This window comes from Vombatus ursinus, unplaced genomic scaffold (genome assembly GCF_900497805.2).
Source record: "Vombatus ursinus unplaced genomic scaffold, bare-nosed wombat genome assembly UNPS02014820.1, whole genome shotgun sequence".
NCBI classification, from domain to species: Eukaryota; Metazoa; Chordata; class Mammalia; order Diprotodontia; family Vombatidae; genus Vombatus; species Vombatus ursinus.
Window position 1 is genome coordinate 15203464 of NW_020954598.1, and position 26411 is coordinate 15229874.

Here is a 26411-nt window from a genome sequence, read left to right on the forward strand (position 1 = left end):
ATACAGACAATGGCAGCGTGTATTGGTACAGTGAGCTTCCACACCTGGGAGTTTCCAGTACCAGTGAAAGGACAGGTCTATTTCCTACCGCTATATCCTCCATAGGGCATCTAGGTGGCGCAGTGGATAGAGTGTCAGTTCTGGAGTCAGGAAAACTCATCTTTTTGAGTTCAAGTCTGTCTTCAGATGCTTATTAGCTGTGTGACCCTAGGCAAGTCACTCCATTTGCCTCAATTTCCTCATCTATAAAATGAGCTGGAGAAGGAAATGGCAAACCACTCCATTGTCTTTGCCAAGAAAACCCCAAATTGGGTCGTGAGTAATTGGGCAAGACTGAAAACAACTAAACAACAGATATCTTAAATATGCTTTTTTTGTAAAAATGTTGCTTCCTTCCTTTTGGATTGTTGCTGGTTTTTTTTTCTTCTTTGTATTTCTAGCAGCTAGTCCAATGTCTCTTCCATAATAAGCACTCAACAAACCTTGGTGAAATGTTTGTTGAGTTGGATTGAAGGCCCTATCCATTCCCTAGTGGCCCCCAATTTATGCTGATTTCTGAGTGCTCAGTAAATAGCAGTATAGCAAGGCTCCAGCTTTTTTTTTTTTTAAATAATCTTGAATACTGGCTCCTTAAAATCCCACGAGAAGGCTTAACTGGTCCACCTTAATGTTAATGCTTCCCCACCCACACTCACGCCCAAGATGATCTCCAATTTATCTTGCATATAGCTTGTTTGTAAATGATTGTTTGCCCATTGTCTCTTCCAATAGACTGAGAGCTATTTGAGGGCAGGGACTATTTTTTTTTTAACCTTTCTTTGTATCCCCCAGCAGTTAACATAGTGCCTGGCACATAGTAGGTGCTTGAATGTATATAGACTAAATCCACATGTTTGTGGTTCCTCTTTTAAGAAAAAAAGAGGAAGATAGAAAGCAATTTAAAATCTTTCCACAAAATTTCACGCAGTAACTTGGCTGAAAAAAAAATAGATCTTTTGGAAAAGCTCTTGCAGCCTTGGCCTGGGCAAAGATACTTAGGAAAGTAGGAACAGAGAAATGGCTGTAATAGAAATTCCTGAGATTCCCAGGTGTGGGAGGGAGAGATGAAACCCCTCTTGATTATCTCCACATGGCAGTTACTGGGCTGGGGGCAGAGCCACACGGGAGGGGAGAGAGCTCTGCTAAGGGACTTCAGAATTGCTTGATGAATACTGAGGAACATTGTACTTTCTTTCTTCAGTCAGAGCTGGAGAAAAGTTTGTGAATACCACCGCAGCGACAGCAGGAGAGAAAGGAAAATAACCACTTGTGTGTAATGCGGCTTTGTAGTGAGGAGGCAAAAACCCAACCCAGCTAACTATCTGTTAAAGGGCCCAAGATCTTATCCAGTCTACCCAGCCTGAACAGAGTACAAATTATTCTGAGCATAGCAGCTTGTTAAGGTCTTTAATCCTTCCTATGGGATGGAAACCAGCCCAAAATAATAGATTCTGTGGACCCAAGGGACTGTTTAGGAAGAGTAAGAGAAAACCAGAGCCACGGGATAAATTAGGGTGTGCATGGAAAACACTTTAAATGTATTGATTCAGGGTATCTTTTTTCCCCCACTGCTTCATTACCAAGGGGCACCAAAAAAGATAAATGATGGAAAGAACTTTAATATGGAGAGAGTATATTCTTCCCTCTCTTTTCCTTCTCTCATTTTAAGCTTACAGAGCACTTCTCCAAATATATCAACTCTGCTATATCAAATGGCTTTTACCTCCCGTTAGATTTCACCATCAAAGACTCAGATATCTCGTGACCTTTTTAAACTCATAAAACTGAATTATCCTCAAAAGCATTTGAGCTCCATGTGTATCTACCATTACTATAGGCACCGTGAATTAGGAAAAGTTTTATTTTCCCTAAAACAACAGTGAATAAGTTGTCAGCGAACATTTCCTCAATGTTGTTGTTTTGTTTGCCACTTATATTTATTAAATAGGAAAAAAAGATGAAAAGCAAGAAAATCCTGATGATATAGTGGAAAAAAGTAGGAGACCTTTGTTATGTATTGCCTAGGTTTCAATCCTGTCTCTGATGCCAGCAGTATGAGCAAATCTCTTTACTTCCCCAAGCCTGCAAAAATGGGGATCAAAGTATTAGTACAACCGGACTCAAAAGAGATATTATATGAAAAGTATTTCATGGGACAAAAGGCTCTATAGAACGGCATCCTCATCACTCACAAGTTTACAGAAAATTATGAGTTTAATCCTTTCCCTAGTGTTTCAGCTATCTGTTGTCATGACCCATTTAGCTTCATTATTTCTCCATGATTTTGAATCGCTGTTTTCCAAACTCTGTGCCAAAGCTGTTGCTGAAGCATTCCAAGAATTCTTAATCCCTGGAGCAATGGCCCCCAGGAAGTCTGCATTGAAGAAATGAATGTGACAGTTACTATGTTGTTCTGAATTATATAATATGAAAAGAACCACTTTTTTCATTTCTGCCTATGAAAAATATACTAGTTCTGTATTCTGTATCATAAAACCAATACTTAAATTTATGAACCACTGTGCTATATAGTAGTTACCTTTTAGCTATTTGGGCGCATAAAGGGACAGGAGCCCAGCAGGTCATAGGACCACAGTTTTAGAGTTGTAAGAGATCTGCTCAGTCATCTAGTCCAACTCCCCTCTCTCCCCTTTATTTTGCAGCTGAGGAAATTGAGTCAGAGTGAGTGAAGTGACTTTCCCAAGCCAAAATTTACTCACGTAGTAAGTGACTAATCTGAGATATGAACCCATGTCCTCTTGACTCCAAAGCCAGTGTTCTTTACTACCTCCTGAAATATTAAATAGATGCTATTACAGATTTATCCCAGGGGAATGGCAACTCTGAACCATGATTCCGTAGGTAAATTTCATTCCTACATTTAAAGGGTTAAGATTAGAGGATAAGAGTGGGAATATTCTCTGACCAAAAAGAATAGAGCAGGGCCACAATAATCATAATAGCCTGCATTTATATAGGGCTTATGGGTTTACAGAGCTACTCAGGGTTGCTAATTGAATTTATAAACAAAGCCATGTTTTCAGGGGAAGTGCTTTCCCTGCTATTTCTAGGACAAGTCCTGTGATAACAGGAACAAACTAGAACTTGGATTTGGCTTCTGCATATTTTCTTTCTTTAATAAACAGTATTCATTTTAGAATTCAAGGACCTTTCAGTCTTTAAATCTTATCATGGAATTTTCTAAATCTCCCCCCCTATTGCTTTTTTAACTGATATCTTTTTTTTTTTTAATCTTCACCCCTTCCCCCAGGAGCATTCCTTTCTAACAAAAAATTTTAAAAGAAGAAAAAAAAATAGAAGAGAAAAAAATCCTCAAAATCTATCGACGATATAAAAAAAAATTTTGATATTATATGCAGTGTTCTACATCTGTAGACCACATTACCACCACCGCTGCAAAATCTTTTTTTAAAACTTCATTGATTGGGCCAAATTTGTTCTTTGTAAATTTACAACATTCATTTTTGATTGTTCTTTAGTTGCTGTTTTTGCATGTTGTTTTGCTGGCTCTTCTTGCTTCCCTTTGCATCACTTCATGGAAGTTTTCTCATGTTTCTCTATATTTGCCGTTTTAGTTGTCTATTGTTTATCCCTTTCTGGTTTAGCTATTAGGACTTCATTTGTTTCAATAGAGTTTGGTAGGGTGCTTTCTTTACCAATTTTGGAAAATAATTTGTGTAGTATAGAGATCAGTTGTTCTTTAAAATTTTCATCAAATCCAAACTAGATTCTGGTAGTGGAGGTGTTCTCCGTTTGATAAGTGGTATTCATCTTGGTATTTACCCCACTGCACCCACTCCTGAGGGTCTCCCTATTATACAATCTGTAATAGACTATTCCTATTGAATATATTTTATGTACAGAACAAATAAAGCTGGTTTACTAAGAAGCTACATATTGTAGGTGGTACTTACTATATTTTAATAATTTCCAGTGGTATTTCCTAGCTATTCACCTCTAGATTTTGGTGGGAGCAAAGTTCGTACCAAAAGAATAAGCAATGCTAACCCTAATCACGTAGCCCAAATGAATAGCTCACATTTTTATACTACATTATGGTTTACAAAGCAATTTTTCCAGATACCTTGTAAGGAAGATAACAAGTTGATTCCCATTTTGCAGATTATGAAAACAGTCCTAGTTAGGTAAAAGTAATTGATGTATTGTCATACAGCTATTAAGTATCAATACTAGGTGTCAAACCTACATCTCCTGTTCCATATTCTTTCACAGGTGCAGGGTCTGAAGTTGAAAAGATTTAAAATGAATTGTCAGTAATTGAGGACCATTTTAAGAGTAAAGCCAGAAAGGCAAGTCCTGCCTCCAGCACATATTGGCATTGTGACATTGGACAAGTCACTTACCTCTCAATGATCTAGACAATTCTCTGTGCCTGTAGCAGAGAGGGTGCATACTTAGACTGGCAGAGAAAGTTTCCTCACCTGGACCTTCCCCATACCAATGAAATCATAGATCCAGTCCCCATCTCCTATCTAAAACAGTGTGCCAAAAAGAACAGCAGACTTGGAATTATGTCCAGGATCTTCCACATTCTAGCTCTGTGTCATGTCACCCCACTGTTTTCATTTGTAAAATGGGATCAGTGATAATTCTTGCCCATTTGACTTCACAGAGTTGTTCTAGAGACAGTGCTTCATAACCATGGTGGTAAAGTACTCCATAAATGTAAGCTATAATAATAAGTAATAAATAAATAAAACCCTAGTAACATAATGGCTTAGCCATTTGTGCAAGTGTTGAAAGTGACAAGAGAACATCTCTAGCCTGAAAACAAAACTTAGTTTTGAGTCCTGAGAAGAAACTAGTGCCACAAAGTTCATGTTAATAGATATTTTTCACCTTGGTGCTTTAGATAAGATATAAATCCACTCTTTATAAGTTTTATACTATTGTATATCCCTGGTTCTTTTTATAGAACAGTGCATTTATTTTTGCATTTTCTTTATTTGTTTTTCTTTTCTTCTCCAGCTGTGTGATTTCATGGGGAAGGGGAAGGAGGAGCATGCGTTTCTCAGATCAGAAACCTTCTCCACCTAAGCAAATCAGGAACTTCTATCCTTAGAGAGTTACCTGGACAGGAAGAGGTTCAGTGAATTGTCTGGTCCTATTGTCTGGATATGTTAGAGTGGAGGCTTGAACCTGGGCCATTCATACTATGAGACAGGCACCCCACTTTGCCTCTCCCATGCATTGTAAATGTCAGGGTGACTGGACTGATTTAAGGGGCTGGGCTGTAGTGATTTGACTTCCCACTGCCGAGGCATTCCATCCTCCTTTTGTACTTATCAGTTCAAATCCTGTTTCTGCCTCAGCTTGCTACGGACTTTCAATAAATTATCATTGCTTTTGCTGTCTTTGCTAATTAAGGAATCTGTGTAACCTGGATCCAAACCCCAGATTTAGACGTAAGACTCTAACAAGACATTCTGTTTAGTATCCTTATGCTGGGATACTGTCTGATCCAGTAGCCTTGTATCATCATTCTTCTCTGTAATTATTCTCCCAGCCCCTTTTACCTTTAGAGAAATTCTAGGTGACGTAATATAATCTTCTACTTCCATGGTAGGACCATTGTTTTGTATAGTATTTGGTGATTCTTTATTCAGCCTGATTTCATATGCCTGAACTGTGAAACTTTTTGTAATGTCTTAGCTCATTCACTGTTCACTAAGTTGTTATGTTATGAATTTTATTGCATTTCTATAAAAAAAAAATGCTCTGAAATACTCTAGACAGTCTGGAACTTCATAGATAAGGATATAGCCTTCATCAGCAGATATGCCTACTACCCTATGCAGAGCTCTTTCATACATGCCCCAAATTTTACAAGTGGCATTACTGAAAGGGCTAGCAGACTTTCTCATGTTCAGTTAGCATTGCATGGATACAATTGGACAGGGAAAGCTGTCCATCAGTTCTCAGCTTTATTGTATGACTCATTTTTTCCATTCCCATATTTCTTTGCTGTCATCCTTTAAACTATTTTTCCTATGTAATTCCTTGAGTCTCATGATGTGCAGTGGCCTGCTTATATTCACAATGAACCTATCCATTGCCCTCAAATTAAGTACTTCAGAGATTGTAGTGTTCCAGCAAAACAAAAACATAACTTTTGTCAATACACAGAAAAAAATTAGAATATTTATTAAAATATAAACATCAGGAAATATAATTAACTCTCCCTATATAATGACATAGGATTTTTCTGATTATATTATCATATTTATCTCATGCTTTATGTTAAAATATTTCCTATATTGAAAAAAGAAGACAGTCATTTTAATAACTAGATTTTAAAGTTCAGATAATAATGGTGCCCATATGCATAAAAGTATCCTTGTTTGAAAGTGTATCATTTCTTAACCTCTCAGTTTGATAGTTCCATGATTTGCTTGAATGGTCTGGTTTCATCTTTCCTTGGTGATTTTTTTGAAATTTGAAGTCTGTACACTTTAATCCTAAACTCATCTGTGGAGAGACAAAGTAATATAGTAGAAGGCGCATGAGATGTGGAATCAGAGGACACTGGTTTCACTTCTTGGCTTTGCATTCTACACCCTATGTTATTTTGGGCAGGTGATTCAATTTCTATGCGTTTCAGTTTCCCCATCTATAAAATAAGAATAGTGAACTTGGTGGACTTGCAAAGTCCCTTTGAGATTTTCTACCTGAAAGCTTACTGAAATTTGAGGGTCTTGTATTCAGGTAGAGCTAAGCATTTCCAAGAATTACTAAATTCTTGAGTTCACGTTTCCTTTAGCCAAATAACATTCATTTGGAATGATGTGTCTTTCAACTGGTAAAGGATGACTGTTTATTTTCTGTAGTAAATGTGACCTGTTTCTAAGATGCAGGAAAAAAAAATTGTTCTGTAAGAAAAATGAAATGAGTAAGAATAGGTATTGGTCAAAAATCAGGTTTGTTGTTGCTTAGTCGTTTTTCAATCGTGTTTGACTCTTCGTGATCCCATCTGAGATTTTCTTGGCAAAGATATAGGAGTGCTTTGTCATTTTCCTTCTTAGCTCATTTTACAGATGAGGAAACTGAGGCAAACAGAGTTAAGTGACTTTTCCAAGGTCACATAGCTAGGAAGTGTCTAAGAGTGGATTTGAACTTGGGTCTTCCTGACTTCAGGCCCAGCACTCTATTCCACTGTGCCCACCTAGTTGCCCATAAAAATCAGATTAGAAATATCAGAAAAAGGTGTATAATATACCTGCACATCTCTTTCAGAAAAAGGCCTCTTGCTGGTCATCATTGATCTGGCTTCAACAAAATGAAGTCCGAATCCTTTCACTGTAATTTTGCATAGATAGAGGTTTTTTGAGTTTATATTTAGAAATAAATGGCTGCCAATGTTTCTGACACTTCATTTTGTCAATTGAGAAATCTGCTTAAGCTACCCACATAGTAGAAATCAAATTTAATTTCTTTAATAATCCCACCCAAGAAGCAGCTTGAAAAGAAGCCAGATGAATCAATGGCACTATGTGTTCATGTTTTTCTCTTCTCTACAGAGTTGGGGGGTGGAGGAGGAGGAGAAAGATAGGAGGAGATATTTCAGTAGAACAAAGAATCCTAAGTTTAGATTTTGGCTTCAAGATTTACTAGTATGTGACACTGGGAAATTTCCCATTGAATCTGAGAGTTGCAAGGGACCTCAGGGCCTAGTGAGGGCCACACCTTACCAAGAATCCCCTCTCCAGTATCTCCCCAAATGGTCATTGGACCTCTGGCTAAAGACCTCCAATGCCCTGCCCAAGGCACTTCATTGTATATTTCTATCACTCTCTTAGTTAGGAATTGTTTTTTTTTTTGTTTGTTTTGTTTTATTTTGTTTTACTATCAAATGCTGTAAGTGGGCCTCTGGACCACTTCTACTAATTACTCTTAGTTCTGATTTCTGGGGCTAAGATGAGTAAGACTTGTCCTTCCCCAAGGCCTTTCAGTAATTGACCTCTCTCATCTTTACTTTGCTCATCAAAACAATCAGAGAAAAATACCTTGTCAACTCTAAAGTGCAAAGCAAATGTAAGTTATCTACTAAAATCTTAGGAGACAAAAGTGAATCAAGTGTATACCTGGAAATAGGATTGAAGGTCAACATCAATGATTTTCTCTCTGCTTTTGAAATTGGGCAAGTCTGGAGACAAGGCAGACAACTGAGGATTTTTTTTTTTTCACTTAACCTTGTATAAATGACCAGGTGAACAAGGAGCACGTCTTTCCATGCACCATGTTGTAATTGGCTAGTACATCTGTGGTCTTCATAAAATTGCCAGACTGTCAGGTATTTCATTTAAAAGGAGTTATAATTTCTGAAATTACAGACCATTTATTAGAAATTTTCCTAACAGCTTTGACTAAAGTCTATTTGTGTTTGTTTTTTTTTCTTCTTCCTTGTAGACCCTCGGAGTTATACTGAAGGCCTTAATCACTCAGTGGTGATGTCAGACAGCCCAATTGGAACAAACCCTGCTCTGTTTCGGTCTGAGAGGCCAACAACTCCTTCTTGTCAACGGACCTTTCCATCTGCCTGTACGGCTTCAAGCAATAGCCCCCTCCAGAGAGGCGAGAGGTAGGCAGAACTTGTTGGCAAATATCACCTATTCCCCTGAAAGAAATGGGCTTTGAGTCAGGAAATAGAGGAATTGATTTTCAAATTGGATTACAGTTGCCTCTATTTTTCTCTGAATGTATACATGAGCTTAATAAAGCATTTTAAGTAAAGAAGACTTTGTTATCACTCATATTACTATATGATACTTTATTACTAAAATCTGTTACTGAAATATTAATAGTGAATTTGGGGAAATTGCTGGGATACCACTTTGACCATGACTTGGTAGCTTTTAGTTAAAATATCATGCTGTTGGGGGCTATGGACGTGGCATCAGTCCCTACATTGGCTTTGGCTATTTATCTACATTATCATCTATGACCACAGACTCCATTGGTCACAAAGCAGGAGCTTCTTATGGAGAATGGCCAAATCAGTATGATTAGCCGTATGCCAGGAGAGGGATCAGACCTCTTGCCCTAGCAAAGGTGAATAGAGTAAAAAAATTGCTAGACTAGAGATCAGGAAATTTGGGCTTTATCCTGACTATCACTAAATGAATGACCTTGGGCACGTCACACATGAAATAGAAAACTGTGCCTCAGTTTTTTAATCTGTCAAATGGAGTCATTTACTGTCCTACCTATCTCATAGAGTGGTGGTAAGAATCATATGGAGTTGTATTCATTCACTAAATGAGTCAACAAATACACAGTGATTACCTGCACAATTAGCACTAAAAAAGAAATAAATAAAAAATTAAAAAATGAATAAGATCTCCCCCCCCCACTCCCCATATCCAGCCTCCAAGAATTTACAGTCTCAAAGCAGAAATAAGAAACTGTATAAAAATTAGCATGACATATAACATTTTATATGGGTTTATTAAAGTACAGGGGATTGTGGGAATTTAAGGAAGAGAGGTTACCTTATGGATATGAGGATTGAGGAATATGTCTTAGAGAAAGTGCAAAGGATTTTAGCAACAGAAATGACCAAGGAAGTCATTCTAGGCAGAAGGAATGGTGTGAGCAAAGTCTGGAACCGGGAAAGCTTGGGTATGTCTGAGAAGCCATAAGTTTGCCTGGAGTACAGGGTACATGAAGGTACACTGGGACATAAGTAGGAAGGTGAGCGATGGCCATATTATAGATAGAATTAAGTGCCAGGCATTTGAACTTTATCAAGTTGATGATGATGGAGTTTTTGAAGGATTTGCATTAGGAAAATAATATTAGAGCTGTTCTGTTTAGGGAGAATTATGAGGAAAAACTTCATAGCACCTATATTTGTCCAAAAATGAGGCTGTCTCAAGAGGTGGTAGGGTCACCTCCCTTAGAAGCTGTTACAACAAGTATGTTACAATGAGGGTTCCTTTGGCTTATGAGTTGAACTAGCTGGTCATTGAGATTCCTTCTAACACTCAAATTCTGTCATTTCCTTTTTCTACTGCATATGATGCTGCCACTTTTTCTTCGTTTTATCGGTTCTTTTGTTATCTTTTCAAACAGTCCTTCCACAGCAGAGCCCCAATGGCTAGAGAGCAGTCCCAAATCTACTCTTTCACCACACCTGTCAATGATGGGGAGCAGCCGACCCACAGGCTTCCTCATGGGTTCAGAGTTTTCCAGTCCAGTACCGGATTCTTCACTCTTGTCTCGTTTCCCACCTTCGGAGCTGCAGGTTTCTAATCTAAACAGTCATGAAAACTCACCAGCAGAACAGTCCCAAGAAATTCTGGCCAACCCAAGTGGCCGGGCCTTTCTAAACTTTGGTGTGCCTAGCATTGGCAGTAGCCTCCAGCCTGATGAGAAGCCAGGGACCTTACTGACTAATTCCAATGGAGCATCTAAACCGCCAATTGCCCCGCTGGCAGGAGTTGTTGACAATGGCTTCTTGCCCCATAATTTTCTCACGGTAGCCCCTGGACACAGCAATCAGCACAGTCCAGTCCTGCAGCATGCAGGCTTATCTCTGCATTCCCAACCACCCCTTCCAGAAAAGAAGAGGACATCTGAAGGAGACCACTCCTTTGGCTCTGTCTCTCCGTCTTCCAGTGGCTTCTCCAGCCCCCATAGTGGGAGTACAATCAGCATCCCTTTCCCAAATATCCTTCCAGACTTTTCTAAAGTTTTAGGCACCTCTCCTTTGCCAGGTAAGTGATTTTGTTTTGTACCAAATGATCAGTAATCTCTGCACATTGAATATGACTTAGTCTTCTGAGCTGAGTTTAATTAGCTTTTTGTAAAGACAACTTGAATGCTTATTAAAAACCAAAATGCATTCACTGGCTCTCATGTAAATTTGACTTAAAAGACAACAGGCCAGATTACTCGGAAGTTTTGGACAGTATCAGATGGATTCAACTGTAATTCTTGTTCTGGTGCCAACCCACCAGCGAAGGGTGATCCAAAAAACCTTCTATTAACCTATTCTGACTTCTGCATGTCTACAAGTTAGTTTCATGGCAGGCGTCGGTAATACAGATTTTGTTAGTCATTCCATTTGCCTTTCAGGCACGATCATTGTCCTGCCGAGCTCCACATTTAAAAGAAGTTTCTAAGTGCATATTTTCAAGTTTTATAGCTTCAAAAAAGCTTTTTAATGGTCCTTGCAAACTCCTAATCAAAGTATGCTGGTTTGTTTATTTTGTGTTCTTAAAATATTTCATACTTCCCCCAAGACTCTCATTTGAATTGTGGTATTCTTTCCTCCCCCTTTTCCCCTACTGCCCCTACCACCCCAGTGGTTGAACTCTAAATTCCTAGTTAATCAGAACCTTATTGACTGAGGCGAGAAATTAGAGCAGAAAATGACCTTTGCAATGACTGCTTTCTAATTTGGTTTTGCAGAAAATCCAACTGATAAACATGTGACTGTGAAATTTGTTCAAGACACATCCAAGTTCTGGTACAAGGCAGATATTTCAAGAGAGCAAGGTATGGCATTAAAGACAAGAAATACTGACTGTCTACATTCAAAATCTCTGGTGCCAGAGACTAGCTTAATTTGCAGGTACAGGAAAAGAGGAGAAAAATCTTAGCCTTTGGGCATCTGAAAATCAAGTTAGGATTCCTTAATGTGGATTTAATTAGGCTTGGTTTAATTAGAATGCGGACTACATTTTATTGTGCTACCCTAGGGAAAAATGCTATTATCTTTAAACTTTTATTAGAAAGCTTAGCACTAATGAGAGAGAGAATGTGCCATGAGCAGTAGGCAAGGGTAATGTGCATGTGTTATGCAGACTTCTGCCCCATGAACTAGTCTTTGAATCCCCAGGACACCCTGACGCCTTCTAACTTCTGATGCTGAAATAGCTAATAATTGTGATCAGTGGATCCACTCCTATCATTTTTTAGGTCTATCTCTACTTAACTCTTCATTTATATTTTGACCACTTTTCCTTAACTCTTTTTTTTTAAAGAGAAAGAGGAGATGTAGAAAATAATGCTTTTTAAATTTCATTTTTTTCTTCCCAAAATATTTATCTGAAATGTATAGTTAAGGTTGAGAGTGGAGGAGTCATATGCATTTGTTTTATTTTTGGCGTATAATCTAATTGGAAATATGGGAATATATCCCAAGCAAACCCACAAATGTTTATGTTGAAGTTCGAAAGGTTTATATATAAGTATTTCTAATAAAGCTGTGGATTTATTGTCTTGATACCTTGCATTCATGTGGAGGGGCACCCCTAGGGAATATAAAGAGCCCTGCTCTTGACATCAGAGCATTTGGGGTCATAAAGTCATGGGACCGTAAACTAAAAGCTGATAGGAGTCTCAGAGGCCATCCCATTCATAGATGAGAGACAGGCCCAGGAAGATTAATGACTTGGCCAGAGTCACACAGGTATTCAGCATCAGAGGCAAATTTGAACTCAGAGCACTGCCTTCCCACTGAATCATTTTCCAGCCCTGACATTTAAGTAGCTGTATTGACCATTGGCAAATTTCTTGACCTCTCTGATCTTGAGTTTCCTCATTTGTAAAATGAAGAAAATACTTCTTGTGGTAGTATGTAATTAACAGGATTGTTTTCTGGATGAACTTAAGAGTGTGTGTAAATCATTTTTCAACTGTAGAATACCATATAGATGTAATTTAATTTTTATGTGGTAGGTTATTTTAATTTCAGCTCAGCTTCTTAAAATTTTAAGTTTTTAGAATTAGTCAGGCTTTCTTAGGCTCTGCCGAAAATTAACAGAATCCCTGAAAATATGACTACAGCTTAGACTGTGTATTAATTCTTGATTGGTACTATGGTAGCTTTAGCCTACCAGCAAATAAAATGTTAACCTTTATTCACCCCCTTGCCTGGAGGTTTGGCATTTGACATTTGGCCTTTTTCTGGAAGAGTTACCTAGGTACAGCAACATAGAGCTGTTATTAGCATGCTGAACTTGAAGTCAGGAAGACTTGAGTTCAAATCTCCCTCAGAGACTTGCTAGTTGTGTGACACTGGGCAGGTCCCTGAACCTCTCTCAGACTCATTTTTCTTCTCTTTAAAATGGGAACAATAATAACACAGAGTTGTCAAAAGGCTCAAATGAACATGTGTAAAGTGCTTGGCAAATCTTAAAGTACTTTATAATGTCAGTTATCATTGTCATGACACCTAAGGGGAAGCAGTGAGGGAGTGGAATGAAATACATCTCTCCTGCTCTTTGTTTGTCAAATTCCTATCAATGGACAATGCTAAAAAAAATATAAAATATAAAAATGTAGTGATTTGCTGAGTTTGAAAATGAAAGCATCCAAGGAGTTCATGGAAAAAGAAGGAAATCCTGTTTTTACTCAGACTTTTGTTTGCGTCCTGTGTGCATTGGACTATCTGATACGGAGAGCCATTTAAAAGATAGTGACAGCGCTGAGACAAAATGGGGTCTTGAGTAAAGGGGATTAAGAAGTTCATTTAAAATGCTTCTGTTTTACAGTTCTAGTTCATGGGCCTCTTAAGTGTATTTCTGGTGGAAGAAAATCATTCAAAAATCATTCTAGCAGCTTTTGTGACAAATATGTATACTCTCATTCCCCTCTTGCCTATTCCCATGCTCAATCAAGTTCAAGTCTACATATTTGGGTCATGGGCAAAACAAACAGCATATCCCTTGTCCTATATACCTGGAATCTGAGCTTTGGACTACCTCTGTTTTATTAAAAATCAGGAGTCCGCAGAAACCAAGATCAGATTTCCACCTGTACAGTGTACAATTAGAAAATCAAGAAGTCCAAAAGAAGAAATTTTGAAAATTACAGGAAAAATGGATAAATTATAATAGAATTGACAAAAAACTAAAACTGCTCGTTTGAAGAAACTTAGAAAATCAGTAAAACTTTAGCTAAGGGCAAGTACGTGGCAAAGTGGATAGAGCGCTGGACCTGAAGTCAGGAAAACCTAAATTCAAATCCAGGTTCAGACACTTACTAGCTCTGTGACCCTGGGCAAGTCACTTAATCCCTGTTTGATTCAGTTTACTCATTTGTAAAATGAGAATAATAATAATAATTATAATAATACCCACCTCCCAAAGTTGTTGTGTGGCCCAAAAGAGATAATAAATTTAAAGCACTTAGCACAGTACCTGGCACGTAGTAAATGCTATCTAGATATTAACTATTATTATTATTTTTAATTCTATTAAGAAAGAGGAAAGTCTAATTTAAAAAATTTAAAATGAGTAAGATGACAACAGAGAAGATAGAAAAATAATATTCAGAACCTTTTTTTTAAACAAAATCACATGCCAGTAAAACTGAGCTACAAAAAACTTAGATATAAATTTAAAAAAAAAATAAAGGTAGGTGAAGCCAGCTAACCAGTTTAAACAATCCAATTCAATAAAAGACCATCTGTAAATAAGCTACTTCTAAACTCTCTTTCAAGGGCCTGCCAAAGAATAGAACCCTTATTTCAGATGGATTTACAGGAGAATCCTATAAATTTTTTAAAGAATAGTTAATATCTATGTGACACACATTTTCCTCCAAAACTGAAAAAACTCAGATTTCCACAGGCAAGTAAAAAGATTATAGTGTCCAATTCTGAAATTTTTTGTGAGGCATCACACAGCACTTTCAAGTCCAGTATGTCGCCCACACTAACAATCCCTGCTGAGTCTTCCAAGTGTTTACTATCCTTTGGTGTTTTTGTGGCAGCAGAGCTGGCTCAGCTTGTCTTGAGGCGGCAAGGCTTCACACAGTCCCCTGCCACCTCGCACCTGCCGCCACCATGTTAGCTATTTGCCTCAAACAGCATGGCAGTTTTTAAGGTATATGCTTGGGGTTAGGATTGCTTATGAGACTATGTTCTCTCTCTGTCTCTCTTTGTGTGTGTGTGTATGTCTGTGTGTGTGTCTCTGTCTGTGTCTGTCTCTCTCTGTCTCTGGCTGTCCGTCTCTCTCTGTCTGTGTCATATTTTGAAGAAGAATAAAGATAAATTAGCATTGAAACGTGTTCCTGACTCAGTCTGGCTTGAGGCAGGCCTACATTTGTTCCCACTCCTCATTGGTGAACTTGGCTATGCCATCTTAAACTTAGCTCCCCAAACTCAGCCAGCATTCAGCCCAGGGATATGAGAAGTGAGTGGTTTAGATGCTCCTATTTTTTTTTTTTTGCTGTATCATTTAGAATATACTAAGGTTTTTAATTTCTTCCCTACCCCAACACACACACACACACACACACACACCCTACTTCTCTTCATTTGCATTCAACTCCAGATTAAGTAAATTAAAAAGATAATTTTAATTAATAATAGTAATAAATATTTATGAACAAATAACAAAATAATATTATATTACATATATTAAATATTATACATAATATGTAATAATATAATATTAAAATAGTATAGATAATTTTGTTATTTATTTATGTATTATAAATTTTATTTAAATCAGTAAAAAAGATGTGTTACTTTAATGTTGGTATTTATCACCCAGTTATTTAAGGTCAGCTGTCATGGACCATACAAGGTGATTTGCACAATACATGGCTACAGCTTTCCACTTTTTATGTCTTATCTCTTAGTTTACTTCAGACAAATCAACAGATAAAAAAGAGAAATGTTTCCATTCTAAATCTCTTTCCTTCTGGCTTCTACATGGACTAAATTTGTGGGTGCAAAATTGAGGTGGTGATTTTGAATATCTCTTTAGAAATCTGGCCTGAATCAAGGCATTTGCAGACTGTAAACCTCACTACTGAGTCTCTGATCATCATGCTGTGATGAGAAACTTGAATTAAATCATCCTTTTTTTTTTCTTCTCTCTATCCAGTGTAGACAGTCCTTGTGAGTTTCAAATGTTTGAGTGAAAGGTCTAACTTGTGTTTGGTGGGGCTTTTTGTTTTTGAATAAGAGTTAACATTAGTTAAATGCTTTATAAACATATCTAAGGAATAGGGCCAATGTGCTATATACTCCATGCTTTGTTGTACAATTCGGAGTGGGTATTTTTATGTGTCTCTATATTTTAGATGTTCCCCCCATCCCAGATGAAAGACATAACTTCTCCTTTCATCACCCCCATCACTTTTTAAGCTGAAAGCATTACACATACTGCAATATTTTTTGAAAAACATCTTCTCTTCATTACCAGGCAAAACATGTGGTGTAGGTCTATGTGCCTGGAGTAGGAAGCCAGGTGTGCAAACATAGGAATCCACTCTATTCGTTCTTCACAGAGAACAAGAGAGAAGAGGGATGTACTCTTTTATTTTTATTTTATTTTTTTTAATTTTAATTTTTTTTTTTTTTTGGTTAGGCAGTGGGGTTAAGTGACTTGTCCAGGGTCACACAGCTAGTAAGTGTTATGTGTCTGAAGCCAGATTTGAACCCAGGGCCAGTGCTCTATCCACTGTACCATCTAGCTGCCCCCAGGATGTACTCTTTTAAAATTTGTAGTTACTGCGGAGCAGCTGAAATATGGCAAACTGAAACTGTTCTGGAAAGGAGTGAGTGAGTGAATGAGTGAGTGAGTGAATGAGTGGGTGAGAGGGTCATTGCTCATGGTATAATGGGGACATAGAGAAGAGGCTCTTTGTGACTGCCAACATATGTCTCTTTATTCCTTCCTATGGTCCCTGCAGCTATCGCCATGCTGAAGGATAAAGAACCAGGCTCGTTCATTGTTCGGGACAGCCACTCTTTCCGGGGGGCCTATGGCCTGGCCATGAAGGTTGCTACGCCTCCTCCTTCAGTCCTACAACTTAATAAGAAAGGTATTGTGCACTCACTTACAAAGGAAAAAGTTACTTAGGGTGATTTGGGTGGTGGGGTCTAAGGCACTATCCCATGTAGAAACAATTATAGTAGCTAAAATCTGTGTCTAACTCAGAGCCAGTCAAATCTCATGATTAAATCTGGTGTCCTTTTCATGCATCTGTTTGGTTTCTCTGCTCTTGGATAGATGATTTAGTGAGTATTTTACTTTTAACATTCCTGGAGAATTTATCTATGTTTGTTTTATTGAGATAGTGCTATAATATTAAAGGACCTTTGAGTTATTCTTTATCTGCACTGATAATGTATTTTCATAAACCTAAATTTTCTTTCCCTATATAGCCTCAGTTTACTTACCCCTGCCTCACCGATCCAAGCAGCAAGAATAAGATTTGCTACAAAGATCTGTCTTTCAAGATATAATTAGATAGTGTCTGACTAGGATGTTCCATATGGGGACCTTATAATTTCAGGAGATAGCCATGGAGCCTGAGTTCTCCTCTGTATTTCCAAAGATCCCTCAGATATATTTCAACTACTCAAATAGTGTACATCTATAAACCTCCAACATTTAAAAATCAAGTTTTACCAAGCACTGCAGGTTATCAGTGCAATCATTTTATTACAAAAAAAGAATATTTACTTTTCCAGAACGAGTGAATAAATGAAAGGCATTTATCAAGCTTACTGTGTTAACCACTGAGAATACTGATACAGAAGCAGAGATAAATCCACCAGCTTACATTCTGATAGGGAGAGACAACACATAATGGAGAGTGTTGACCAAGGAAAAGAGTTGTGATTTAGAAATTTAGAACTTAGTTAGTAGAATGGTAGGAATTGACTCAACCCTTCCAGTAGCCATAGAAGTATTGATTGGTTTTACAATTCAGAAGTGGAAAATGGAGGGAAGCGTAGGTTATAAAATCAGCAGTAGGGAAGAATTTAAGATGTGGGCATTGGGAAGGCTCTTGTAACTGGTTGACAAAGGGAGGGTGTGAGGCATAGTCTGGTAATGCATAGGTTTGGCTGTTTAGGTGAGTTTTTACTCACATGTCCATTAATCAAGACATACCCTTCCTGCTCTTTTGACCAAAGCTCATATTGGGGGGATCAGGAAATGTTTCATTAGGTGGAGGGAGGCTGGATCTCTTACAAGATGTCTAATATTTTGATAGCTAGTAATGGAGCTACAACACCTGGCGGAGCACCCCAGGTGGAGGAAATAATATGAAGAAGAGGTGCAGAGTCAGAAAAGTTAGGGAGACTTTGAGTTGTCAAAATTACGTGGAGAATAGAGGTGTTGTGGCAGATAATATTTGAAAGGGCATTTAAACCCAGACCTTGGAGTTTTTTGAATTACACGTGAAGGGCTTTGAATATCATTATCACATTTCTGTCCTATGTTAAGGCTTATAAACCACTTTCCTAAAAACAACTCTTTGAGGAAGGTGGTATACATATACATATGGAAATGTTAAAAATTTACAAATTTAACTCCCAGTCATCAGTGGATACATTTTCAAAGAATATGAAGTTTGTTTTTTTTTTCAAGTTCTCAGCTGATGTATGTTATTTCCCTTTATAGACTATAAAATCCTTGAGGACACAAATTATTTTCCTTTTTCTTGCATCCCCAGAGCTTAGCATAGTACCTTGCAATAGTAAGCTCGTAAGAAATGCTCATTGATTGATAATGGGGGGGAAAGTGGAAACACATTGTAAATAATCATTTGAAAAATGCACAACCTCATTAATAACTACAAATTAAGACAATTGTAATCTATCCTTTTGTACTTACCACATTGGCAAAAATAATTCAAAACAACCTAACTCGGTGTTGGCAGTCTTGTGCAAAAAAATAGGAGTTGTAAATGTTTTCTTCTGGTGCCATTGCAAACTTGTAGAAACTATGGAGAACAACCAAGGTGTATAGAATAAAAGTTATTAAAAAAAAAAAGCCAACCCTTTGACCTAAAAATGCCATTGTTGAAAAGATACCCTGAAAGTTTTGAAACTCTTCCCATCTCTCATAAAAACCTCTTAAAACTTTGTTAGCATTATTTTAATTGCAAAAAAAGAGAAGCATCCCAAATGTACAATAATAAAGGAATGATTAAGTAAATGGTAACATATTAATGTAATAGAATATTATAATCCAATTAAGGCAAATCAGTAGACAGAATTGGTTGGGCTATTTTATCTGTTGAAATCGGTTAAATTAAAGTAAATAGTAAACAAGTAGAATTAGGTATATTGAGTTTCAACATTGAGTTTTTAATTAAATATCTTATTTTAAAAAAAAAATGAAGAAGACTTAACACATTTTCTGTTGGCTTTTAGGTCCTACCTTAGAGTACACATGTATAAATGAATGCATACACATATATATATATATGTGCAGGTATATATTATATTTGTGTGTACATATATGCATATTTTCAGCTCTGAAGAACAAATAAAGATCATTTGGAATTCATTAGTCTGTTTTGAAATTCAGGTGGTAATACATAAAAAAATATCCATAGTTCCATTTTTTTGTAAGGTTACTTTAAGGAGAACATGCCTTCCCTGATCACTGTATACTTACGCCTTTTTTTTCTATCTTGCTACCTTTGGCCTCATTGTTAACTTTAAGGTAACAAAATACAGGATGTTTATAACAAGAAACTTAAGAAAATCATAATGCATGAAAAACAATGGCCGCTTTGACTTTGTCTATTGGCTGAAATGATGTCTTGGCTACTGTGCCGTCAGCTATATCCGTGGTCTGACAGGAGGATTTCAGAATCCAAGAAGAGGGTTGGAAGGCTCACTACAACTAGCTCATATGCACACTGAGTCATCATAACAACATTAAATACCATGGAGATAGGCTGAAGGAAGATGCTATTCCACTCCCAATTGAGTCCTTCTCTATATATGATCCCCAGTCCCTTTGATTTGAAGTTATTACTTCTTACCACTGGCATCCCACCCAGAATTCTAACTTTCTATTGGTTTTTGTAGCATTGGCTTATTTTGTCCCCTACAATTTGGTGTAGCCAACATCTTCTTCCTATTTTTGTGATTTTTTTTTTTCATTGCTTCTCTCCAAACTAGTCACTTTATTTCCCTAGGCTTCACCACCACATCTCAAAATTGCCATTTTATATTCAGAGTTTGTATTGGATGTTTTCAGACAGAGAACACTAATTCTTTTCCTTCTGTTCTTTTTTTTTTTTTTTGTATTTTTCTTTTAGCAGAATGACTTACCAGTCAGTGGAACATTATGTTGTATTGTGTAGTTTGAGTTCTATTCTTAGTCTGCCAAAAAAAAAAAAAAAAAAAAAAGCAAATATTGTTAATGACCTTGTCATCTGGTATGGTGGAAAGACCACTGTATTAAGAGTCAAAAGACATGCTTTTAATTTACTTTAATTTAATTTCCCAGCTTTTTATTACCTGTGTGACCTTAACCAAGTCTCTTCATCCTCTGGGCCTCAGGTTAATTCCTGTAAAATGAGGGAGTTAAAAAGATAGATGTATTTCCCAAGGTCCTTTTCAGCTCCAAACATGTGATCCTGCTTGAGTTTATTTATTAAGAATGAGAACTTTTAGGGGGCAGCTAGGTGGTGCAGTGGATAGAGGACTAGCCCTGGATTCAGGAGGACCTGAGTTCAAATCCAGCCTCAGACACATAACACTTACTAGCTGTGTGACCCCAGGCAAGTCACTTAACCCCATTGCCTAACCAAAAAAAAAAAAAAACAAAAAAGAATGAGTATATTTAGGAACTTTAAGTGCTTTATACTCACACAGACACACATATATATAATATGTGTGTGTGTGTGTATATATATATTATATATATATTCACATGTATATTCATTTTGTGACCTTATTCCCTATTCAGAAACTTTCACCCACTTCTATTACTCCTACTCCTTCCCCCCCCTTTCTCCCCCACCCCCCTCTTCTACATTTTCTGGCGGATGACTTTGTTAAATCAGTGCAGATATTCAGTGCCTCCCATATTAATATTACAACTGTGAGATTGCGATATCCGAATTGTATTTTTTTCATTCAGCATCTTCATTGCCAGGACTGCAGTCACTAAACACATTCATTATTTGGCAGCCTGTTTACCTTTGTCACCAATGCATTGTCAGGAGAGATCCCTTTTCCAATTTCTGCTTACCCCTTCCTAAATGTCTCATTTAATGATTGCTTTTTTTTTTTTAATCTTTACCTCAGCTGGAGATTTAGCCAATGAACTCGTCAGACACTTTTTGATTGAGTGTACATCTAAGGGAGTACGATTGAAGGGATGCCCAAATGAACCATATTTTGGTAAGTTCCCTGGGAAACTGTTTTCAGAAGTCTATAAAAACATGGGGAGAGCCATTTTGGTCTCCAAAATGAAATTCACAAATCCTGCTATGGTGGTATTTTGCTTCCCAGGTCAACTTGTATTGCCCCAATCCTGGAATGTCTCTGATATGAATTATCATTCTTAAAACATTTTTTCCCTCATTCCAACAGCCTCAAAATGTACTTAGTATACCAAAAAAAATTGCCTGTAGTGAAAGATAACAGAATTCCCCTATTTTCAATTCAATTTTCTATTAATATAACAAATACCTGTGATTGTATTGTTTACATGTTAGTCATGTCATCTAGCTTTAACTGCATTTGTAACTGATATAAGTTGATTTTCTTTTAGTCTAATTGCTAACTATTCATGTTGGATGAATGTTCTAACCAGTATAAGGAGCCAAATGAATAAATGATTGAAAAAGTGAGATAAGTACCTGACACATAGTAGGCACTTAATAAATTTGTGTTCCCTAGCCCTCTCCTTACCAAAGTATGAAGCACTGTAGATAGAAACAGGCTGGCTGGGCAGTCTGCCCAGAGAGTGCTTGTTAGTGTTTGTTACTTGCTGATATTAAAGGCACATTATGTATTGCTTTTGCTTCATCAGGTTGAATTGGTTAAAAATGCTGGATCGATTGAATTCCTAAATTGTTCTGTGCTCAGCATTAGGATTGCTGTTGTCCTATGGGGATTAAACTTATTCTCGTTCACCTCTGAGGAAAGAACTGGGACCATTGGATGGAAAAGAGTAAAAGTTTTACAGATGGTCCTTTAGATTCCGAATACTTAGAGCCAAACATCCACAAATGAAAACGGCTCAGGCAGCAGGTAGCATCACAGGTTTTTCATTCAGTGTTTCAATCAGTGCCTCACTTTTAATGAAAGGACCAAGTTAGAATATGATGGTGATGACACTGTAAATCATACTTTTGACATTGTTGTCTCTTTTTATCTCTTATAATCACATTGCACCTGACTATATTTCTGCCTGTGTGTGAAAGGATGGGAATGGCTGAGATGTTAAAAAAGCACAGTTAGGGACCCTTGTAGTCTCTCCTGGTTAAAGCATCAGACTCCTAAAAAAACCTTTGTAGCTCAGCTCAAAATGGGCCAGTCACTTTCTAATTGCCTCAAAGATCTCAAATAAAACCTAACCAAGTTCATCTTTCTTTGCTAGAGAAATGTAACTAACATGGGTATTATATTCTGGAGGCATCGGAACTCCTGATACTTTAGGTTAGGGTTTTGTGACTGCTTGTCCATGGCAGATTGTTATTAATCTGTAAAAACCTTTTTCTATCAGAGAACCTTTCTTTTTAAAACATAAGTTTTTAAAAACTGGCATTCTTCTCCCTGCCTCCTATTTTTCCTATCCCCAACTTCCTCCTCCCCAGCTGCTCATCTCTACCCATTAAGCCCCAAAGCTAAGCCAATTCTAGAGGGTGGGACGGTCCACAGTAGAAAATTTAGAAATCTAAGTCCCTATTATATCTTCAATTCAGAGACTCATTTTAAGCAGAAAGTTATTACCAACTTACTCTATTTCACGAATAGACAATAAAATTGAGAAATAATCCCAGTAATGTGTATATTTTAAAATGCCTGTTTTCTTTTGAGAAGGATGGTAATGGTATGTTTGCATATCAGATACCAATTTAAACTAATATCTCTCACTTTCTTTCTCTTTCTCTTCTCTCTCCTCTCTCTCCTTCCTCTCTTCTCTCTTGCTTTCTTTCTCTCTCTCCTCTCTTCCATCATTCCTCTCTCTCCTCTCCCTCCCTTTCCTTCTCTCTGTCCCTCTCTGCTTAAATTTATCTTTTTCAGGGAGTTTGACAGCTTTGGTATATCAGCATTCCATTACTCCTCTCGCATTGCCGTGCAAACTCCTTATCCCAGACAGAGGTATGTTTATTCAGAAATGTGATGTTCTCTTTAGTATGCTGGCCTTCACTTCAGCTTACTTTTGATTCCCAAAATATAACTACTTCAACAGCAGCAAACACATTTGGGAAAAGTAAAAACTGTGGCTTTCCTCCAAAACATAGTTAAATGCTGAGCTGAAAATAAGAAAGTGAAATCTAATAGAGATGATGCTTATATCCTGCATTTAGATTCAGAAAAGCAATTGTACAAATACAGAATGGGGTACAGAGTTGGACAGTTCATGTGGAAACAAAATCTGGAGAATCTGATTATCGCAAACTCTGCACACTATACTATGTCATTTCCATAGAGTAGGATTATAGATGTAATGCTGGAAAGGTCCTCAAAAACTGTCTAGTCCAACTTTCTCATTTTAGAGATGAGGAAACAGATGTTCAATAGGGTGAGGAAGCTGCTAAAAAAAAATCTAACGTAATTTGAAATTATAAGGATAGTGTTCAAATCATGAGAAATAATATTTACACTGAACTGTGGGTCTTAGTATTATTCTCAGTTCATTTTGTCGTTTTATGAGAAGTCATTGTCAAAACTGGAGCCGGTCTAGAGCAGATATGTGAAACATGTATGTCTGGGCCACGTTGTCCCCCGCAACACCCCCGAGTACAATCCAACAGATTAAAATGTAATTGCAAAATATGTAACAAGTGAAACTATGTTAGAATACGTATGTTAATATGTAGCTTCCTAAATCACTAGGCAGCCCACAGGGATCATTATTTATGGTTAAGTGACCCTGTTTCAATTTGAGTTTGACATCTGGTCTAGAGGAAGACAAGAATAATGAGGGGTCATAAAAAGAGAACGAAGAGTTAGATTTTTAGCTTAAAAAAAAAGTTGACGGGGCACATAATAGATGTCTTCAAAAACTGGAATGTCTAACATGTGTGAAAGAGAATAAAATTGTTCTGTGAAACACCAGGGGGCAGCACCGGAAACAACAGGTAGAAATTAAAAGGAGGCCCAAAATAAAATTTTCTAACAAGCAGCACTTGTTGAATGAATGAATGAATTAGGCTAAAGCCTTTTGAAGGGCTAAGTGGTAGAGTAATGGACAGATTATTAGAAATCAAGAAACATGTTCTAGGTCCAGTGTTATTATTCTTCTTTTAAGCAAGCTCTCAACGCTTCCTGAGCCTCAGTTTCTTCATGTGTTAAATTGAGAATTCTGGACAAGAATCATCTCCAAGATCTCTCTTAACTTAAATATTTTATAATTCCCAAAGCCTTTAATATCAATAGTAAATGTGTTATGTTTTCCCCAAAAGAAATCTCAGCCATGAGTTCCACTGTATGCTGGGACAGCTGTACTGCCCAGAGTGTTTCTCCCTGGAATGTTTTTAAAACTATTTCACCGTAAGTCTTGTTCACCTGTGTGGCTATTCGCTTTTTCTTGCTTCTTACAGATCCATTAGAAGAAATGGCAGAAAATTCTCCACAGACTGCTGCGAATTCTGCCGCTGAGCTGCTAAAACAGGGGGCAGGTTGGTAACTGTATCTTTTTTTCTTACTTCTACTTAATTGATGGTAATAATGTTTATCCTAATAAATAAAAGGTAATGGGAAATTCATAGAAGAAGAGAGATACAGTTATGTTTTCTACATTACAAGTTCTTCCCATGACCCTCCCACCCATTTTCTGCATCACTTAAATTCAGAACTCTTCAAGGTATTTTCAAGTTTCTGTTTTTTCCCTCCTTTGGAAGTTTGAGAAGCCAGGATGTACAAAAGTACAGCTATGTGTGTTTTGAAGTCTTTTGTCCCTTTCTCTTGAACAGTTTTTATGGAGAGAAATAAACAGCAAGTATGCAAAGTAGTTAATGAAATAGCTGGGAAAAAATCCTACAAGCATGCAGTTTGAATGTATGACCTCCATGTAAGCTTATTCAGGGCCAAATGTAATATACATACATTTCTTGTCAGGATTCTTTTAAAGCAAGGGTTCTTCACCTGCATTCCATGAACTTGTATACTCTTTTTTAAAATGTTGATTATATACCAATATAATTGATTTATAGGATCATAGGATTTGTAATCCTATGATATTTTATTTTACGTATTTAAAAGCATTATTCTGAAAAGTCTGTCATTGTCACTGTACTTCACCAGATTGTCAAAGGCATAAAAACAGTATAGAAACCATGTTTTAAAGGAATATCAGTACTATGAACGACATTGTCCTCACCCCAACTTCCATTCACTCCACTCCTCCCTGTTTCCCAGGGCCCTTTCTGGCCTCCCTTTATTTGCTTCAAAATTCCTGTCCTTTACTTAACTAGTTCTACTATACTGTCTTCCATCCTGGAATCCCTTGCCCCATTTCACTATCACTGCTCTTCCCTTTTTAGACTCCAACTTTGGATTACTGTCATCATCTTCTTTCTCCACTTCTGGTTATATGTTGCTGAGCAAAGATGGAGGGAGTCAGACAACGGTACTGACTGGATCCATTACCAATTTATTATCCAATTTCAAATGGTTCTTCGTTGCTGCACACCTATTCTTTTATTCTTCTCTGTTCAACTTTTTGTTGAATACCCTAAAATAACTATTGTAAACCTTCTCTTACATTCTCATACCATCTATGCTATTGCTTCGCTGTTCCAAATTAACAGAGCACATTGCCTAATAATTCACTAAGAGAAATTGAGAACATTAGTCATAGGTTCCCTTACAAGCAGCTAGGTGGCACAGTGGATAGAGTGCCAGGTCTGGAGTCAGGAAGACTCATCTTCCCAAGTTCAAATCCAGCCTCAGACACTTATTAACTGTGTGGCCCTGACAAAGTCACTTCACCTTGTTTGCCTCATCTGTAAAAATGAGCTGGAGAAAGAAATGGCAAACCACTCCAGTATCTTTGCCAAGAAAACCCCAAAGGGGGTCACAAAGAGTTGGACTAGACTAAAACGACCTTAAGTACCTAACAGAGTCTGATACATAGAATAAGTACTTAATAAATTCTTATTTAAGTTGACTGACCAGAAGGAACAACACCAGAAAAGAATGTACATAATTAAAGTGAAAGAGCTACGGTCTCTAAAAACGAAAGAACTGGGACTGTTAGTCCCAGGGTCTCTGAAAGAATACTCATATTTCACTCGCCTTTTTTTGCTCTAAAATACTTAAAACCTCTAACATTTGGGTGACAGAATTATCTGTCTAAATTTAAGCAAATGTGATTGATTGGCTTCTAGGGACTAATGATTGTACAGGTATTCTTTTATGGAAACATCAGCATTCTAAA

The 26411-nt window shown here is 37.2% G+C and overlaps 1 protein-coding gene across 4 annotated transcripts in view; it reads left to right on the forward strand.

Moving 5' to 3' along the window:
* Positions 1–26411, forward strand: part of TNS3 (tensin 3) — a 511123-nt gene that overhangs the window by 465912 nt on the left and 18800 nt on the right. For all 4 annotated transcript variants that reach the window (XM_027836865.1, XM_027836867.1, XM_027836868.1 and 1 more), the window contains 7 exons: positions 8488–8659; positions 10153–10796; positions 11494–11580; positions 16735–16866; positions 21104–21199; positions 23051–23128; positions 24574–24651. In XM_027836865.1, coding sequence (XP_027692666.1) covers positions 8488–8659; positions 10153–10796; positions 11494–11580; positions 16735–16866; positions 21104–21199; positions 23051–23128; positions 24574–24651 — 1287 coding nt within the window. The remainder of the gene's footprint in view (positions 1–8487; positions 8660–10152; positions 10797–11493; positions 11581–16734; positions 16867–21103; positions 21200–23050; positions 23129–24573; positions 24652–26411) is intronic.